Consider the following 20720-nt stretch of genomic DNA (forward strand, 5'->3'; position numbering starts at 1 on the left):
TTGCATGCTTGGCCATCTGTTCCAGGAAGGCATCATCTATGTCCTCCGTTTGGCTTGGGGATCTATAGTAAACTCCCACACTTATTCTTCTCTCCCTTAATTTTGACCCAAATGCTCTCACTTTGGCTTTGAGGTTCTAAATCTTGGATCTCTTCACAGGTATACACATCCCTGACATATAACGCCACTCCTCCTCCTTCTTTCTTGTCTGGTCTGTTTCTCTGAAATAGATTGTATCCCTCCATTATTACATTCCAATCGTGGGACTTATCCCACCAGGTTTCAGTGATGCCTATTATGTCATATTTAGTTTGCTGTACCAAGAGCTCAAGCTCATCTTGTTTATTTCCCATGCTTTGCACATTAGTGTACAGACATTGAAGTCCTTTAATCATTCCCCCGTGTCTCTTATTTAAGGATTTTTTCCTCCCACCACTAGGTCTGCGTGCTGTTTGCTCCATTTGGTCTATGACATTTGGATGATCATCTTCATCAATTGATAGACTCCTACCTTCAGGAGCACTGTCTCCCTCCCCCACATTAGTCAGTTTAAAGCCCTCCTGATGAGGTTTCTGAGATTTTTGGCAAAAACATTTCTCCCAACCGTTGTGAGGTGCAGCCCATCGCTTGCCAGAAGTCCATCTTCAAGAAACTGCAGTCCGTGATCTAAGAATCCAAACCGTTCCTGTTTACACCATTTGCGAAGCCAGCTGTTCACTTCCACTATTTTTCCCTCTCTCCCTGGCCCACGTCGTTCAACTGGGAGGACAGATGAGATGACAATTTGTGCATTTAATTGCTTCAATTTCCTGCCCAGAGCCTCGTAGTCTCTTTTGATCTTCTGGAGGCTATTGCTTGCAGTGTCATTGGTTCCCACATGAACCAAGAGGAAGGGGTATTTGTCAGTGGGTTTTATGATTCCTTGCAGTCGTTCAGTTACATCTTGGATCTTAGCCCCGGGGAGACAGCACACTTCCCGAGACATCTTGTCAGGCCCACAGATCACTGCTTCTGTTCCCCTCAGTAGGGAATCCCCTATCACCACTACACGCCTCCTCTTAGGTTTGGTCGGGGTTCTTCCGTGAGCTGTCCGCTCCAAGGTCGCCTGCACATTCCCTGAGGACTGACTTTGCTGCTCGTCTTCATATACCTGATCGACTGTAATGAGGGAGAGATCCTCAAATGGAGTCTGCTCTTCATCTTCCATGCTAGGGGAGAGGACCTCAAAGCGATTGTGTATTTCTAAACAATCAGAGCGAACTCTGGGCCTCCATTCGGATCTGGAAGATTCGGATCTGGGCCCATAACCTTGCTGGTGCGTGAGCATCTACTCTGGGGTTTTCATTTCTGCAGCAGAGTTCCTTTTACAGAATTTTTTTCCTGTATCTTTTACTTCTTTACAGTAGCAGCAGCAGCATTCCAGCTATCTCTTAGTGAAATTCTCATTACTGGAATAGACACCATTTGGTTCTGTTTCTCAGAGTCTTTTCTATTTACACTGGTCACTAAAATAAATAAAAACAAATAAAGCAACATAATCTTTTCTTCTTTTAGCCATCCAGCTAGAGACCAAATGCTGACCCATTCACTTATGATTTTAGAATGATTTTAGAGTGGTGTGTTGTGTTGTACTGTTGTACTGTTTTATTGTTGTTAGCCGCCCTGAGCCCGGCTTCGGCTGGGGAGGGCGGGATATAAATGAAATTATTATTATTATTATTATTATTATTATTATTACTACTCATTTACACTGACCCAGACCCACATGTCCTAATAAGGACAACAGTTGTTGGGGAAATTTTCCATTGCCTAGCAACTTGTTTAAGACTGTTTTCATGTTTCTTCTAGAATATTCCAACATTGGCCTCACTCTTCCCACCTTCCTAATTTAAGTCCAAGGAGCTTGTAGTAATAGCAGTTATTATAGGTTCATTTTCATCATTCATTATTTATGCACAATTAAGAGAGATTTATATTGATGGAGCATTAATCTAAAAACAACTGTGTGTGTTTCCTTTCTGCAGTGCTGGGTAGAATCAACATGGAATACTGTAAGAACCCAATGCCATCTTAAGTTCTTGTTCCCAGGTGCTCCTTTGTATTCAGATCAGGCCTCAGCAGAATAACGTAGCACTTGGGGAGGAAGATGCAGCCCAGGAGCCCAGCACTGGAGGCCAACATAGAGAAGATCTGCACGGCCACCATGTACTTGCCCTTGGTGCTCAGGTAGGTGGGCACAAAAGACACCCAAACACTGCAGAAGACCAGCATGCTGAAGGTGATCAGCTTGGCTTCGTTGAAGGAGCCAGGCAGCTTCCTGGCTAGGAAAGCCACCGTGAAGCAGATGGCAGCCAGGAAGCCCAGGTAGCCAAGGGCAACATAAAACATGACCACAGACCCTTCGTTGCATTGCAGGATGATCTCTTCCACCTGGGAGTGCATGTCAGACTCTGGAAATGGGGGAGAAGAGCCCAGCCAGATGGTGCAGATGAGAACTTGCACACCAGAACAGGAGATGACAATGGAGGTGGCCAGACTCTTCCCTAGCCATCTCCTCACCCTGTTCCCTGGCCTTGTGGCCAGGAAGGCCAGCACCACCGTGATGGTCTTGGCCAAGAGAGAAGAAACAGCAACGGAGAAGATGATGCTGAAGGCCGTTTGTCGGAGAAGGCAGGTCTCTTTCCTTGGGCGCCCGATGAAGAGGAAGGAGGACAAAAAGGAAAACAGGAGGGAGATGAGCAGGATGTAGGAGAGGTCCCTGTTGTTGGCTTTGACTATGGGAGTTTCCTTGTATTTAATGAAGATTTCTAACACAATGCCTGCTGTAGAAGATAAGAAGAGGACAATGGAAGCTAAGGTAATCCCCAGATGGTCTTCATAAGCCAGGAAGGTGATAATCTTGGAGACACATTGATCTCTGACCTTGTTTGGATGCTGATCTTCTGGGCATTTGGTGCAACGTTCTGCATCTGAGGAAGAGGAAAAGAGTGGCTTCAGCATCCCTTACATCCATGACCACCTGTGCTCCGGAAATAAGAATGTGTAAAGAGTGGCAAGAAATTCTTTGTTCCTTTTCTGCAAAGGGCACCCTTATATCTTACATTTCCTCGAACGAGGTGATGCACAAGGGTTTTCTCATTATGCTCACTGCAGCAACATCGTGTCAGGCGGCTGCCAGCAACTCCTTCTGCTCAGAAATGTACAAAGACAAGGGATGTTCGTACCACCCATTTTTTTATTCAGCATATACAGAGAGAGGCTATAGAACCCAGCCTCTTGGATAATGGCGTCATCCCAAGTGAATCTCCACCCCCCCATCTCTCCTACTCTACAGGTGCTGATGTTTGCCCTCTGCCTTTGAGCTCTTTGCTCTCCGGCTTTCAAGGCTTGCTGGGTTCAGGAAGGCTTTCTAAAAACATTGTGTCCATCAGCCGTCACCCTCCTGGTGCTTCCCCTCCCTCCACCTCTCCCCTTATTCCCCAGCTTTCCCCCTCATCTGCCTCTGAGGTCCCTCAAACCCCTGTTGTAATTCTGAACTGTCTTCGTCTTCTCTGGTCAGAAGGGGAGGCAGTCTCCACCATTCCTCCTCTGCCCAGGCCCTGACAAATGGTGATCTAGGATCTACTGAGAGGCAAAGACTTCTCCACATCAACTGCGTTCTATGTTTTCTGCATAATCCTGAAGACACGTCACTTGACCTTGACCTTGTTAAGGCAAATAGATTTCTGTTGCTTCCATGCAATGCTTCTGGTAGTGAGATCAGAATGTTCCCTCTCTTGTAATCCTTCTCACCCACCTTCTTGGTTGGACATGGTTCCTTCCGCACAAGGATCACAACCATAGCAGCAAACAGGCTTTCCTTCTGGAACCACCTTTGCAAATCCAGGTTGACATATTTTGCTACACCTGGAACGAGGCACGGCCTAACCATGAAGATAAGAAGGTGCATGGAAAATCAATAAAATTATAAGGGGGGGGGGAGAGAAGATGCATTGCGGAGAAAGTGTTAGGGGTATTTGTGTGTCTGGATTTCACCCACATAGTTTGGTAATCACCCAACAGGATCTCTTGTCCCCCTGACCTCGTCCACTTTCTGCATAGAAGCAGCATTCTCCAGCCCCGACCCTGAGGTCCAGCTCCGAGGGCCTTCTGACGGTTCCTCTCCCTGGGAGAAGTGAGGTTACAAGGAACCAGGCAGAGGGCCTTCTCAGTGGTGGCGACTTCCATGTGGAACAACCTCCCATAAGATGTCAGGGAAATAAATAACTAGCTGACATTTAGAAGGCAGCCTGGTACAGAGAAGTATTAAATATCTGAGGTTTTATTGTACCAATTGGTTTTGCCAAACTTAGGATTCTCCCACATGTCAAATCTCAGGGTGCACATGCCTGGGTGTAAGATTTGGGGAGTTACAAAAAACCAGCCTCCTTTGATGCTGGGGTGTGTGGGAAGGAGAGAGAAAGAGAGAGAGAAGAGAAGAGAAGAGAAGAGAAGAGAAGAGAAGAGAAGAGAAGAGAAGAGAAGAGAAGAGAAGAGAGCTGGGTGCTGCTTTCTTTCCTCCCCAGGTGAATTGAGAGGGACATGGCTGGGAAACATAGTCTGCCTTTTCTCAGGATGCCTGGGCGCTAGCGCATTCTTGAGCCTCCAGATTCCTCTCCCCTCTCAGCTGCTGTGGCAAGAAGGAGCAGCGCTGGCAGCTGAAACTGGGTGGAAAGGACACAATTGGTCCCCCTTATAAGGTCATTTGGCAAAAGAGGCTCCAGGAAGAGGATGAGCAGGATCTCCTAGCCTTCTTCCTGGGTAACATCCCCTACCTTGTGAAACTTCTCAGGCCACTCAATGGCTTCTGGGTTGATGGTGAACTTGATGCCAGTAGATGCCTCTCTCCTTATACTGCCAATCTTCACCAAAGCATGAGACTCATTGGGAAACATCACCCAATTCATGATATCAAAGTCAGGAGGCAGCTCCCAATTCTCATCCAAACACGTTGTGCCCCTGGAAGTATTCAAACACTGGATTTCTTTTAAGAAAGGGTGGAGCTGGAATGACAGGGAAAACAGCAGCATTTCATTGTTCCTCACTTGGAGCAAGCGACTTTCCAAAATAACATTAATACAAATAATAAATAAGATTAATACAAAAGTCAATACAATCTTCTTCTTTTTTTAAGAACCAAAATGCCTAACAGACACATCGGTCTGCTGGAACTAGCTGAGAGAACATCATTTCCACAGGTGATGTCATGAATGAGCCAACTGAAGAAAGCAGCCAGGAAGAGAGAGAGTTAACTGCCATGCAGGATGAGCATCGGCTAGTGCCTACTCTTCCACCCCCTTGGAATGCCGGCTGATGAGGGAATGGCGGAGAACGTAGTCAGGAACGTAGTCAAAGCTCGCCGGAAGCACAAACCGGCAGGAAAGAGTTAAGGGACAGCCTCTCAGAGAATGAGGAAGAGGAGGGAGTTGACTCACTCTCTCCAAGGTCTCGACAAATGGGAAGGCTTCAAGATAAGAAGGAAAACAAAAGATGTATGAAGTGAAAGTTCAGTTGCTTCTGGTCGCGCCGGAAGCATTCTTCAGAAGGGTCATCTTGACTGATGATGGAGGCTGTGTTAGAGCCGGCCGGAGTTACCTGTTTGTTTTGACAATAAATCATCCTTTTTAATTAACTACGCTCACTGTGTTATCAAGCCGGGGACTGGATTCCTGACTGGTGACCCCTTTATTTCTAGTGAAGATTGATCATATCAGAAGAATTTTTATTTGCATCAACCACAAGTCATAGCAATAAAATTGTCAGCATCGCCCTTGAGCCAGTGCCACCAACTGAACTCACACACCTCAGGCCCGACTGGGCTAGACGAACTGGGTAGCACTTCCAGAGACCACCTTCTGCACAGGAACAGGTCAAAGTGCTGTGGACTCACAGCTCAGAGTTGTGAGCACCGGATTCACTCCCACAAGAAGACAGTCGTCGCACAGCAGAGTATAGCAGAGCATAAACGACTCGGAGAGCAGCTCTGTAGAATATCTTCTTTATTCTATCTACAACTATAATACACAACTATGTACAGAGCTAAATGAGGTCTAAACGAAAAATGCTGAACTGCACTGAGTGTCTGCAGCTGCTCTTAGCAGCAACCTTATCTATACACACGATCTCTCTCTAACACTCAGTCTCTCTCTCTCTTTGATGTGAGGCTGGAGCGAAATAAGTAGAGAGCAGAAACTGCCCCCTCCTCTCTTGAGAGTCAGCAGAGAACATCAGCAGATTCTTGGATATGGGAGGGGTGAAATCTCCTCAAAAATAACAATATATACTGAAGATAGAGGTAAAAACTTTAACTAAAATAGAATGCATTTTGGGGTTTACATCAAATAATAGATCTTATTCTAACTGCCGCCCATTAAAATCCTTGCAGTTTTTGCTGTCACTTGATCATCTTGATCTGCTAGAAGAAAGGACACAGTAACAATGGTTGAGCGACCCGGCATGGAAAATAAAAGAGGGGTAATAACCTCACTCCTCAAATCTTTATAAAGAGTGCAAACCAGAAGGACATGAGCCGCTGACTCAACACTGCCATCTCCCCAGGGGCATAACCATTTTTCCAGTGGAATTTTTTGAAATCGACCCTCAAGTACAGCCGAAGGCAGTATATTCAACCTTGCAAAAGTGCATCTATATTTTGGGATTGTTAAATTTTGCAAATAGGGTGCCAAATGTCAAGATGACCATGTGGAAAGTAGTCATACCATGGACAAAATTCCTCATTGCGGCCAGATTATTCTGTCGCTCGATATCATGTAGGCCAGTGGTGGTGAACCTATGGCACGTGTGCCAGAGGGGGCACTCAGAGCCCTCTCTTTGGGCACACACACCGTTGCCCCAGCACAGGGCCGGCAGAAGGTGAGGGTGGCACGTCAAGTCCTCAGCTCAACTTGGGCGGCCAGAGCGCCATGTGCACGGCCAGTTGGCGTGGAAAACTGCACAGCAGGAGTGGGATGCGATGCCCGTCAAGGCACTGGCTCTCTCTAAAACAGAGGTTGCAGCTCTTCTTTGGCCCTAGTTCATTGCGCCCAATTGCGCGGAGGCTTCCAGAACATATTGTGGCAATTAGTATTTTGTGCGAGCAGGTTGCAAAATAGCACCGGCAGTGCTTATGGTGGGGCCTCAGTTTCGGACGCTGCACAAGCAGGACAGCATAGAGCCGAAATCCCCAAACTGGCCCTTTAGGGCTCCTTTTGCTCAGCCGCTCTGCACAGGATGCCCAGACTGAGAAGGCACCCTTGTGGCCAGGGAGGCGCAAAGGGAAGGGGCGAGTGGGGCACTGGCCCATTCGGATACTTGATGCTGTCCCCACGCAGGCGCTCATGTTTTCAGAGGCTGAGCGTGGATCCTGGGACTTGTGTCCGAGTAGAAGCACCTTGGATGGGGCGTCGGGGGGTGCAAAACGGAGCCACAACCCCCAGGGCGCACGTTTTCCCTTGGGGAGCCTCTGCTGTGGGTGGGGAGGGTGCAGCAGTCTGCACGCGCTCAGAGGTGCGCTGCGCTTTGGTGAGCCGCTGAGAGTTCTGGATGGGCCTTTTCTGTGGGGGTTTGTGTTATTTGGTTGTATGTTATGTGTTTTTTCTTCTCATTTTGTGTCTTTATGCTGTGAACTGCCCTGTGATCTTTCAACCAAGGATGGGATCATGGTGGACTGAAGGTCTTTCAATGACTCCTTGCCCACAGAGATAGTAGCCTGGGGTTGGGTGATAGCCAGACACAAGCTTGGCTGTCAGATTTCACTTCTGAAAAGAAGTTGAAATGAAGCAATTAACCTCCGGTTGCTTTGAAAAGTTGCTTTGAAAAGTTGGATTGTTGTTTTCCTGACCTGTGATTCAAGTGACTACAAACCAAGGACCATCATCTTGCCCAAACCATGCTGCTGTCCCATTATTATGGGCCACAAAGACCTCCCTTTCTTAATGATCTTTGGAATGGAAGACCATATTACACCGGTCCTGAAAGACCTGCTGTTATGTACTGAGTTGAATAGGATCCAAACTGTAGCAGTCTGATTGGTCCTAGAACAATGCAGCAGTATGATTGGTTGGCAGGAACCACCCAATCCTGCTCCAGATAGAAGTGAATCCACAACCTGATTGGCTTACAGTAGAATTCCAGAATTAGCCAATCATGTGCAGCCCATTGTGTAAATAATGTATATAAAGCAGATACTGTGAGGGGACATTTATTCATTCCTCCTCACCACTATGAGCTGAATAAAGAGCATGAAATCACTTTGCGACTCTGAGTATATTTCACTGGCGACGAGGATGGGATCCCGCTGAGCTGACTGCCACACACAGCACCGCAGCACCGCCAACTGCCGCACCGCTGCCTCGCACCGTGTATCCAGGCTTCAGCTCCGGGGCACAAGGAACTCAGAATGGCAGCCAACAGCAGCTTCTCGCCATTCAACCCAGCATCTGGAGACTGGGAAGCGTACGCCTCCCGTTTCACCTTCCTCCTAGAAGCCAAAGGGGTCACCGACGAAGAAGACGCCAAGAAGAGGGCGATATTCTTCAGCGTCTGCGGAGAGGAGACGTTTGAAATCGCCCGGGCTCTCCTTGCGCCTGAAGACGTCGCTACTGTTCCATACAAAACAATAATGGAACAGCTGAAGGGGCACTTTTCGCCGCAGCCCTCAGTGGTGGCTCGTCGAAATGCCTTCTACGCAAAGCGGCAAGCCCCTGGGGAAACCATAACTGGGTTTGTGATCTCTCTCCGCCAAGCCGCCCGGTTCTGCAACTTCTCAGAGCTGGAGAACATGCTTCGTGACCGCCTCGTCGGTGGCCTGAAGGATGAGAAGCTGCAACGGCGCCTCTACGCTAAGAAGGACCTAACGTTCCAGGTCGCTCTGGAGGAGGCCCTGGCAACAGAAGCTGCCGAGAGGTCGACCCAAGAGGCACGGCCGAGCCTGCCATCCCAACCGAGGGTCCACCATGAAGACCTCACCGACGACTCAGGATCCGACAGGGAGGAGGTGCACCGAGTACAGCAGCGCACTCAAGCAGCGCACAGACCACAGCTGCCTCGACGAGAAGGAGGGAACTGCGCAAGCTGCGGGGAGAGTCACGAGAGGAGGACCTGCCGTTTCCGCAACGCAGAGTGCAGGCAGTGCAGAAAATCGGGACACATCGCCCGGGTGTGTCGGGCTCGGCCCACCCGACACCAGGCATCAGATGACCAATCCAAGAGCCCCAGGTCCCGGGGCCCAATGCACCAAGGCAACTCGACGGAGCTCACGGACTTCCAGGTATACCAGTTGCCCCACCCCAACGTAGAGAAAATTTATGTAGAGGTACAGATAGAGGGGGCCCCATGCCGCATGGAGCTTGACACGGGTTCAACTCTATCCATAATCTCGGCAAGGACCTTAAGGAAACTGTGTCCCACTGGGGGTCCCAAACTCAGGCCGGCCCCATTCACCCTCCGGGACTTCCAGAAACGTAAGGTCCCCACAATGGGGGTGGGGACCTTCAGGGTGCAATACCGAGGGCGGACGCGGCAACTGGACTTGCTTGTGGTCAAGGGCCCCTACATTAGCTTACTGGGATTGGCATGGTTTGGACCACTGGGGCTAGCTGTCACCGGGGTGAACCACACTAGCTTACAAGTGGACGTGGACGCCATATGCAAGGAATTTCCAGGGGTTTTCGATGGGAAATTGGGACAGTATACGGGCCCCCCCATTGCGCTACAGCTTGACCCCGCAGTACGACCGGTCAGGCTCAAGGCCCGCCGGGTCCCGTTCGCCTTGAAACCCCGTATAGACGAGGAATTGGACCGACTCGTAGAGCAAGGAGTGCTGGAGCCGGTGCCTAATGCTCCCTGGGAAACCCCAATCGTCACACCCGTCAAGCCTAATGGTTCGGTCCGCATCTGCGCAGACTACAAATGTACCATAAACAAGGCCCTCACGGCCCACGCATACCCAGTGCCAGTGGTCAGCCATGTCCTTGCCACCCTGGCTGGGTCGAAAATTTTTGGCAAGCTGGACTTGGCCCAAGCATATCAACAGCTGCCAGTAGATGAGGCCACAGCAGAGGCACAGACGATTGTGACGCACAGAGGAGCGTTCAGGGTAAAGCGGCTGCAATTCGGTGTCAGCGTGGCACCAGGCATATTCCAGAATATAATGGACTCTCTCCTTAAAGGGATTCCTGGCGTCACCCCCTTCTTCGATGATGTGTTGATTGCCGGCCCCACACCAGAGGAGTTTGAGGACCGCCTCCGCACCGTTCTGCACCGTTTCCAGACGGCGGGTCTCAAGGTGAAGCGGGAAAAATGTCTACTAGGAGTGCCTCAGGTGGACTTTCTGGGATTTATGGTGGACGCAGAAGGGGTCCACCCGACTGGGGACAAGGTACAGGCCATTTGTGATGCCCCAGCGCCCAAGAGCAAGACTGAACTTCAGGCCTTCTTGGGACTATTGAACTTTTACCATTCCTTCCTTCCCCACAAGGCGGCGGTAGCGGAGCCCCTACACAGACTCCTGGACAAGCGGGCCCCTTGGGTGTGGGGCCAGCGCCAGGAGGCCGCATTCCAGGCAGTCAAGGACTTGCTTGTCTCAAACTCGGTCTTGGCACACTTCGACGAGAGGCTGCCGGTGGTGCTAGCATGCGACGCCTCACCCTATGGCATTGGAGCTGTCCTGGGGCACCAACTCCCGGATGGAAGAGAGGTACCGGTGGCGTACTTTTCCCAGACACTCAACACAACCGAGCGGAACTACTCGCAAATCGACAAGGAGGGTCTGGCAATCGTAAAGGGAGTAAAAAAATTCCATGATTTCTTGTACGGGCGGCCCTTCACCGTGGTGACTGACCACAAGCCGTTGCTTGGCTTGTTTGCCCCCGAAAAGCAGACCCCCCAAGTGCTGTCTCCTCGCGTCCTCAGGTGGTCAATTTTCCTTGCCAGCTACCAGTATGCACTGATTCACCGACCTGGGAAGGCGATGGGCCATGCGGACGCCCTCAGCAGGCTACCACTACCGGAAACAGGCCCTGACCCAGCACCTGCACAAGAGGTTATGAGCCTGGAGCTGCTTCCCGACCGCCCCATTCAGGCACAAGAAGTTGCACACCATTCCAAGAAAGATAGGGTCATCTCCCGGGTCCTGGACTGGGTGTGGAGGGGATGGCCCAGCAGCAGCCCCGGGCCAGAATTCGCCGGCTACACAACCCGCAAACATGAACTGTCGGCCCACAAGGGGTGCCTGTTATGGGGAAGCAGAGTCGTTGTTCCCCAGCCCCTCTGCAAAAGGGTCCTCACAGCCCTACACGAGACACATCCAGGGGTAGTAAGAATGAAGGCCCTTGCCAGGAGTTCTGTGTGGTGGCCGGGGATCGATGGAGAGATAGAGGCCTGGGTCAAACACTGCCAGGCCTGCCAAGAATCCCGCCCAGATCCCCCAAGGGCCCCAGTCCAGTCCTGGGAGTCCGCCCGAGCACCATGGTCACGCCTGCATGTGGATTTCGCTGGCCCCTTTCAGGGGAAAACATTCTTCATAGTGGTGGACTCCTACACCAAATGGCTGGAAGTCGCACTGGTACCGTCCACTTCCACGTCCGCAGCCATCCGGGTACTACGCAGGCTGTTTGCAACCCACGGGCTCCCTGACACTCTCGTCTCAGACAACGGGACTGCATTTACGTCAGGAGAATTCCAAACCTTCACAGCGCAGAACGCCATCCGCCACATCCGTTCGGCGCCGTTCCACCCTGCCACCAATGGCCAAGCAGAACGCATGGTGCGGACCACCAAGGACACCCTTCGCCGCATGACGCAAGGGGACTGGGAGTACCGCCTTGCCACATTCCTTCTAGCACAGCACAGCACCCCCAGCTCAACGACTGGCCGGAGCCCCGCTGAACTACTAATGGGTCGGCGCCTTGCAATCAGATTGGACCGCCTTCACCCCGATAGAGCTCAGGATGAGGTAGTGGTGGGGGAAGGCAGGAACCCCCGGACCTTCGAGGCCCAGGACCCAGTGTACGCAAAGAATTTTGGGGCAGGCCCAGCATGGGTACCCGCCACAATCACCAGGGTCACTGGCCCCGTGTCGTACGAGGTGCTAACGGATGGGGGGCAATGCTGGCGCCGCCACTGCGACCAGATACGGCGACGATTCCCGGGAGAAAACCAGGAGGAGGACAGGTCAGAGGAGTCCCAAGGGAACAGCGGGGCAGTGAGGCCCATAGAGCAGGAGGGGCCAGCAGGAGAGGCAGAATCAGTAAATACAGAGAGGACCCGTGAGGCCGAAAGGACACCGGAACCAGAACCACGACTGAGCAAGCCGGTTGCACCAGACCAAACAGCCGCATCACAGCCAGCATCCTTGGAACACGAGCCAGAACCCGGAGCCCGGACCAGGGAACACCCCAGGCCACAACGCACACGTAGGCCGCCGGCATACCTTGAGGACTATGAATGCGACCTCCCGGGCAGGACTGGAACTTAGAGGGGAGGGGTGTTATGTACTGAGTTGAATAGGATCCAAACTGTAGCAGTCTGATTGGTCCTAGAACAATGCAGCAGTATGATTGGTTGGCAGGAACCACCCAATCCTGCTCCAGATAGAAGTGAATCCACAACCTGATTGGCTTACAGTAGAATTCCAGAATTAGCCAATCATGTGCAGCCCATTGTGTAAATAATGTATATAAAGCAGATACTGTGAGGGGACATTTATTCATTCCTCCTCACCACTATGAGCTGAATAAAGAGCATGAAATCACTTTGCGACTCTGAGTATATTTCACCTGCAGTGGCTCCCAGTACGTTTCCGAGCACAAGTCAAAGTGTTGGTGCTGACCTTGAAAGCCCTAAACGGCCTCAAAGGCCCAGTAGACCTGAAGGAGCGTCTCCACCCCCATCATTCAGCCAGGACACTGAGTTCCAGTGCTGAGGGTTTTATGGCAGTTCCCTCCCTGCAAGAAGTGAGGTTGCAGGGAACCAGGCAGAGGGCCTTCTCGGTGGTGGCGCCTGCCCTGTGGAACACCCTCCCATCAGATGTCAAGGAAATAAACAAATATCTGACTTTTAGATGACATCTGAAGGTAGCCCTATTTAGGGAAGTTTTTAAGGATTGCTGTTTTATCATGTTTTTGATATCTTGTTGTAAGCCGCCAAGAGTGGGCAGGGTATAATTTTTTTTAATTATTTTATTTTATTTTATTTTATTTTATTTTATTTTATATTTCATTTACAAGTGTTTCTGAGTCTGTCAGAAAAAACCAGAACCTTGTGAGTTAACTGTTTTCCTCACTAAAGAAGAAGCGTTGAGTAAAAGCAACAAAGAGCTAGATTCATTGTGTGGATTGAGAAACTTTTGTCTCACTCCTACTTTTATTCCACAGTTAGGACAATGGATTGCAGTTTGCAGAAGGAGGAAGGAAATACCTGCCATGGCTGAAGCCTTCCCTGTTCCCATTGGGCTCCTTCTCCCACCATCAGCATCTGCCGTGGTCTAGATGAAAACGCAGCATTTAAGGCCTGGGCTGCCGCTTGAACATTGATGTAAGTGCCATAGCTGTCTGCAGACAGGACTCTCTCAATCTCCCCTTGGGGCAAAGACTCCTGTTCCTCCTTCTCTCTGCATCTTATCCGGCCTTTCGGGGATAACACATGCTTGGAATATGAACAGTTAAATGCTTCCCACAAAAAATAGACAAGGTGATTGAACAGTGATTCATCATAACCATGTTTGGTGCTCCTTATTCTGGTCTTCATTGCGAAAGAGAGAGAACCATGAATGTACTGGATGTACAGAGGAGGGAAAGCCAAGCTAGCGCTGATGTCCTGGAAAGCTGTTGTGATCCAGACTTTGGCCCCTATTTCCATCCCATAATACATACATAGCTGTAATATTATTAGCATTCCCACTGTATCAGTTACATAGCAAACAAATACCCCGACTTGTCTCCAGTTGAAAAAAGCTTCACTTGGGTTCAGCAGTTGATAGACATCATCTTCTGTTAATATTTCTGACAAGGCAACGCAGATCCCTCTTCTGATCATCAGAGGTGTCATAATGCTCTCAAACCTTTCTCCACTGTCATTGTCTGAAGCCAAGAGGCCAACCCACGTCCATCCGAAATGGAGGAGCAACTCCACGATCCCCTGGAACTGACTTTCCTCTTTGGGGAGCATCTGGTAGAGGAAAGGGAACTGTGTTTTATCTTCAAGAACCTGGGCTGTGAAGCCATAACTGAGCTGGTGAGGAAAGGAAAGAGTAATTGTTTTGCTTTCAGGAAGGGAGCAGATATTTAGTAATCTGAAATGATTAATATCTAACCAAAGTTGTGCTGCTGGGGCCAATGGGAGTTTTATTCCGAAACAGCTGGTGGTGTCAGGAACTGTTCAGATGAGAAGAAGAGGTGGAGACCCTCAAGGGAAGGGGCAGAGGAAGACAGCATGGAGCCAGGTTTGTGGTGGTGGGAAAAGGACACAGCCCAGAAGAAGAAAAGAACTGGGAAATGTTGGAAGGTGAGGAGCAAGGGCAAGGTAGCAGATTCACCAGCCCTGAAGAGAGACAGGAGTCAGATGCAATGGAGACAAGATCAGAGCCAGTTGAGACCAGGTCCCTTGGGAGCCTGCTAGATCTTCCTCCTTCCTCTAAAACCAGGCGTTTCACCCACATCACAGAGCAGAAAACGACCCAGAGGCAGAAGGGGTCCCTTGGCCGCCACCGTAGGAGCAGGAGGGGTCTGATATGCAGAAAGCAAGCTGGGGCAAGGAGGATTTAATTTAATTTATTATACTATATTACTGTGCTGCTTTTCATTCACAAAAATCACAAAGTGGCTCATGAACAGCAAAAACCTAATAGAACATCACCAATACAACATAAATCGTATAGAATAATTTACAAATCATCAGTAGAACAATTACGTTCTATTAACCACTATTAACAAAACTACTCATAAGCTAACCTGTACAATTTCAACATAATTTCCCATAAAAGAAATGGAGTGGCCCTCATAGTCAACAAAAGAGTGGCAAAAGCTGTACTGGGATGCAATCTCAAAAATGATAGAATGATCTCGATACGAATCCAAGGCAGTCCTTTTAACATCACAGTAATCCAAGTTTATGCACCAACTTCTGGTGCTGAAGAAACTGAAATTGACCAATTCTATGAAGACTTACAACACCTTATAGAAGTGACACCAAAGAAGGATGTTCTTCTCATTATAGGGGATTGGAATGCTAAAGTAGGGAATCAAGAGATAAAAGGAACAACTGGCAAGTTTGGCCTTGGAGAGCAAAATGAAGCAGGGCAAAGGCTAATAGAGTTCTGTCAAGAGAACAAGCTGGTCATCACAAACACGCTTTTCCAACAACACAAGAGACGACTCTACACATGGACATCACCAGATGGGCAGCATCGAAATCAGATTGATTATATTCTCTGCAACCAAAGATGGAGAAGCTCTATACAGTCAGCAAAAACAAGACCTGGAGCTGACTGTGGCTCAGATCATCAGCTTCTTATAGCAAAATTCAAGCTTAAACTGAAGAAAGTAGGAAAAACCACTGGGCCGGTAAGATACAATCTAAGTCAAATCCCTTATGAATACACAGTGGAAGTGAGGAACAGGTTTAAGGATTTAGATTTGGTGGACAGAGTGCCTGAAAAACTATGGATGGAGGCTCGCAACATTATACAGGAGGCAGCAACGAAAACCATCCCAATGAAAAGGAAATGCAAGAAAGCAAAGTGGCTGTCCAATGAGGCCTTACAAATAGCGGGGGAGAGAAGGCAAGCAAAATGCGAAGGAGATAGTGAAAGATACAGGAAATTGAATGCAGATTTCCAAAAAATAGCAAGGAGAGACAAGAAAGCCTTCTTAAACGAGCAGTGCAAAGAAATAGAGGAAAACAATAGAATGGGAAAAACCAGAGATCTGTTCAAGAAAATTGGAGATATGAAAGGAACATTTCGTACAAAGATTACCATAATAAAGGACAAAAGTGGTAAGGACCTAACAGAAGCAGAAGACATCAAGAAGAGGTGGCAAGAATACACAGAGGAATTATACCAGAAAGATATGGATGCCTTGTACACCCCAGGCAGTGTGGTTGCTGACCTTGAGCCAGACATCCTGGAGAGTGAAGTCAAATGGGCCTTAGAAAGCACTGCAAATAACAAGGCCAGTGGAAGTGATGGTATTCCAGCTGAACTACTTAAAATTTCAAAAGATGATGCTGTTAAGGTGCTGCACTCAATATGCCAGCAAGTTTGGAAAACTCAGCAGTGGCCAGAGGATTGGAGAAGATCAGTCTACATCCCAATCCCAAAGAAGGGCAGTGCCAAAGAATGCTCCAACTACCACCCAATTGCACTCATTTCACACGCTAGCAAGGTTATGCTTAAAATTCTACAAGGTAGGCTCAAGCAGTATGTGGACCGAGAACTCCCAGAAGTGCAAGCTGGATTTAGAAGAGGCAGAGGAACCAGAGACCAAATTGCAAACATGCGCTGGATTATGGAGAAAGCTAGAGAGTTCCAGAAAGACATCTACTTCTGCTTCATTGACTATGCAAAAGCCTTTGACTGTGTCGACCACAGCAAACTATGGCAAGTTCTTAAAGAAATGGGAGTGCCTGATCACCTCATTTGTCTCCTGAGAAATCTCTATGTGGGACAAGAAGCTACAGTTAGAACTGGATATGGAACAACTGATTGGTTCAAAATTGGGAAAGGAGTACGACAAGGCTGTATATTGTCTCCCTGCTTATTTAACTTATATGCAGAATTCATCATGCGAAAGGCTGGGCTGGATGAATCCGAAGCCGGAATTAAGAATGCCGGAAGAAATATCAACAACCTCAGATATGCAGATGACACAACCTTGATGGCAGAAAGTGAGGAGGAATTAAAGAACCTTTGAATGAGGGTGAAAGAGGAGAGCGCAAAATATGGTCTGTATGTATAATCTATGGAACAATATTAATACCCTCAACAAACCAGCAACCAGAAATGAACCGAGCACTCCTGAATTCATGCACCCAGTCTCCCCACCGCATGACTCATGATCTTTCTCTCAATTCAGTTCACTAAAAGACACATGCAGATCATGTCCATGGCAGCAGCTCAGGGCTGGAAGTGGGGCAAGGCAGGTGGGAGAAGCCTTGACCGGATGGCCAGCACATAGCTCAGGGTTTCCCCCTTAACTCCCCCCAGGAGAAAGTAGAGGTTCCTCCTGTGTCCCTCCATGCCCTCTGTCCCATTCATACCTGTGGGATTTTGTAGATGCCTGACATGGTGGAAATCTCCTTTGAGATGTCAGAATCACTCCTTCCAAGAACAGCCAGAAGGGGATTCTCTTCTCCGCAGCGATAATTGGGAATGTTTCTTCCGCTGCCTGCAAGCAGCTCTAGCATGGCATCTGAAGTCATCCTGGCATCAAAATAGTTCTCATAGAGGTTGTAGCCAAGGGTGATGTTGGGTAGGAGCCTGAGATCCCGGTTGATCTCCTGGATGGTGAACAGGAAGGACAGGGTGTGCCAGTAATATCTCGGCGTCTCACTGCAATAAGTGGATCAATTAAAAAGAGTGAAACCGCTACTCACAGTTGAATGAAAACAAACATGATATGATACACAAAGATTAATCTCTATTAAATTATCTTTTTGCATTTATATCTAACCCTTTTCTATCCATTATACAATAAAGATTAGTAGATTCGTGCTCCAGTCCAGGAGTGTAGATGCACATTGTCTCTCTGCAGAGAATAAAACAAAGTAAGAAAATGAATCTCCCGCCCCAAAATTTTGTGAAATACTGGGAAGTTGCTGCAAATGTTTTGCCTTTGCTTTTGCCTCAGGGGTTTGGGTCCTTCAAAGGGGGGCTGTGCACATTCCCCAGGTGTTATTCAGAAGGAAAAATGGGGGTCAAGTCGGGGAAGTGTTAGGAGCAATTTGAGTCTAGGACCTCAAAACATCTTTACCTAGAAGGAGGAGGAGGAGGAGGAGGAGAAGAAGAAGAAGAAGAAGAAGAAGAAGGGGAGGAAGAAGAATTGCCCATGTTTAAGAGATCTGACACCATAGCATGGAACTCTCCTGGCTTTTATTGTTTTATTTATTCATTTTTTTTATAAGATATTTATTAAGGTTTTTTAAAAAATATTACAATAAAAAATGAAAAAGAAAAAAAATACAAAAGAAAAATGATTAAAAAACACTCAAATTTTCCATTGCTTATTTTCCTTTAGCTTGTTTCCCGGACCTCCTCATACCTCCCTTTTTTGTATTCCAGTTCAGTTTGTTGGTTCAGCAAATCCTTACCCTCTTTATTTATCCTAATCTTTGGTCTTAAAATAGTAACATTAGATTTTTACCTCTTAACAACCCCTTTTTCATATTCCCTTAAAGCATTACAGCTAGAAACCACTTAATTTCTATCCAACATCATTCTAACATTCGTTAATTTTACAATATTTCTGTAGATAATCTTTGAACTTCTTCCAATCTTCTTCCACCGACTCTTCTCCCTGGTCACGGATTCTGCCAGTCATTTCTGCCAATTCCATATAGTCCATCAGCTTCATCTGCCATTCTTCCAGAGTGGGTAAATCTTGTCTCTTCCAATACTTTGCAATGAGTATTCTTGCTGCTGTTGTGGCATACATAAAAAAGGTTCTATCCTTCTTTAGCACCAATTGACCGACCATGCCTAGGAGAAAGGCCTCTGGTTTCTTCAAGAAGGTATATTTAAATACCTTTTTCAGTTCATTATATATCATTTCCCAGAAAGCCTTAATCCTTGGGCACGTCCACCAAAGGTGAAAGAAGGTACCTTCAGTTTCTTTACATTTCCAACATTTGTTATCGGGCAAATGGTAAATTTTTGCTAGCTTGACTGGGGTCATGTACCACCATTTTGTAGAAAACATACCTTTCTCTCTCTTCAGCCAACAAGCATCACCCAGAGGATCTTAACATTTTATATTCAAAACTATTGCATTCCTTAAAGGCAATTCTGATGAAGCAGTTTATAAACTGTACAAACAGAATAGTAATAAATCAGATCTTGGAACCGTGGAAACTGCCTGAGTTTTATGCCATCCTCACCTCCTTTCTGCAGGTAGGAAACCTCAGGGGATCCCTTTGATCCCTGACCAGATTCCCTTGCATTCTTGTGTCACCAGCCTGTAAGATGCAAGGCAATAGGAGAGGCTTGGGGGGGGGGGATCTTTTGCTGGACTCCAACTCCCATCAGCTCCATCAAGGCCAAAGGTCAGTCAGGCAAGCCCAGGAATCTCTGGAGGACCCCAGATTCCCCAATCTTGGGGAAAGGATCTCTCCTTCAGAGATAGGGACCTGGGGTGCTTAAGGACTTTGACATACCTCTGTAAAGAATTACTTACTACGAAATCCTGGTGAAGGGTGTCTGACGAAAAACAAATGGATCACGTTGAAAAATACGTTTTGGAGATATGATCCCACCAATGAGAAAGTCTCCAGGCCGGAAGTAATTGCGAGCATCAATTTTATCTCTGATCAGATTCAAAGGGCATTTTGCCTTCTGCTTCACACAAACTCCATGGGAGCAAATTAGCAGCAGGAGCAGCAGGGATCTCATCCTGGCTCTGCCTCCTTCACGTCTGTTACTCATGTCTCCTCTTCCTTCCCAACCCAGCCAAGCAGGAGAATCACAAGACTCTTGCAAGACCAAAGCTGCAGTGGCTTTCCTGGGGTGGGTGGGACTCAGCTCTGGCTTCCCTCTTCCCCCCAGCCCTTCACCTGCTCCAAATCCCGACTCACTTTGTCTCCAACACTTTTTCTTTTTCACTCATGGTACAATTTATAATGTCATGCTGTTGGTGCTTCTGATGCAACCTCCAGAAATATCTCTTGAGCTTTTAGAAGAAGAAATCACTATGATTTTGATAATTATAAGTGGCAGAAATCTCACCTAGACAACTTTCTGGCGTCTTGAATGGCTCAAGCAGCAGCTGCAGAGCTGGAGGAAAACACGTTTGCAATGCTGCTCTAACATTTGGCATAAATCAAGGGGGGGCAGAGTTTGGCCTGAAATTTGTGCACAGGGCCTCCGGAGAGAGACCTGCACCTGGATCCGACCAAAGGCCCAGCTAGTCCAACACCCTGTAGCTCACAGTGGGAAACTAGAGAAGCAGGACCGGAGGTCCCAAGGGAGCTGCTCACACCTTCTCAAAGGACTGGGGTGCATAAATCTTGAAAAGGCTACAAGCCCCCGTGGTCCTGCTCTGCCTCCACAGGGCAGAGGGCCGTTGTGCTCAGGTCCAGTCAGGGCTTTCGATGGAGACATTGGGTTGTCCACTGTGAGAACAGGATGAGGAATGACAATGAGCCGTTGGCCTAAATGAACCAGCAGACTCCCCAGATTCCCAGGGCTGTTATTTCATAGTTGCATTGCTGATCATAAGCACTGTGCTGCCCCCCCCCATCAGACCCTTTCATGGAGCCACAAATGGTAAGAAGAAGGACCTTTGGCCAATTGTCACTGTGATCAACTCCCGCCCAGAAACCTATCTCCCCACTTTGGAAGGACGTGTGGATCCAGAATTGGCCTCCACAGTCACTTATGGACTCACTGTTAAGACCATGTTCATGGATGACCATGTTACACAGTTACAACGGATCTCCAAAGAGAGAACAGAGAAGATGCCTGCCCATGT

General features: G+C 48.2%; 1 protein-coding gene across 1 annotated transcript; it reads right to left on the reverse strand.

Annotated features, from left to right (window-relative positions):
* Positions 1-1738: 1738 nt before the first annotated feature.
* Positions 1739-20402, reverse strand: LOC308459850 (vomeronasal type-2 receptor 26-like). The gene is made up of 6 exons (XM_080975585.1): positions 19428-20402; positions 17296-17587; positions 13456-14268; positions 4815-5042; positions 3797-3923; positions 1739-2969 (listed from the first exon to the last, which is right to left on the reverse strand). Exons 1-6 carry the CDS (start codon positions 19673-19675, stop codon positions 2071-2073), a joined length of 2607 nt encoding a protein of 868 aa, XP_080831711.1. The 5' UTR covers positions 19676-20402; the 3' UTR covers positions 1739-2070.
* Positions 20403-20720: the final 318 nt, after the last annotated feature.

This window comes from Podarcis pityusensis (genome assembly GCF_964106645.2).
Source record: "Podarcis pityusensis genome assembly, chromosome: 12".
In the NCBI taxonomy this organism is placed as follows: domain Eukaryota; kingdom Metazoa; phylum Chordata; class Lepidosauria; order Squamata; family Lacertidae; genus Podarcis; species Podarcis pityusensis.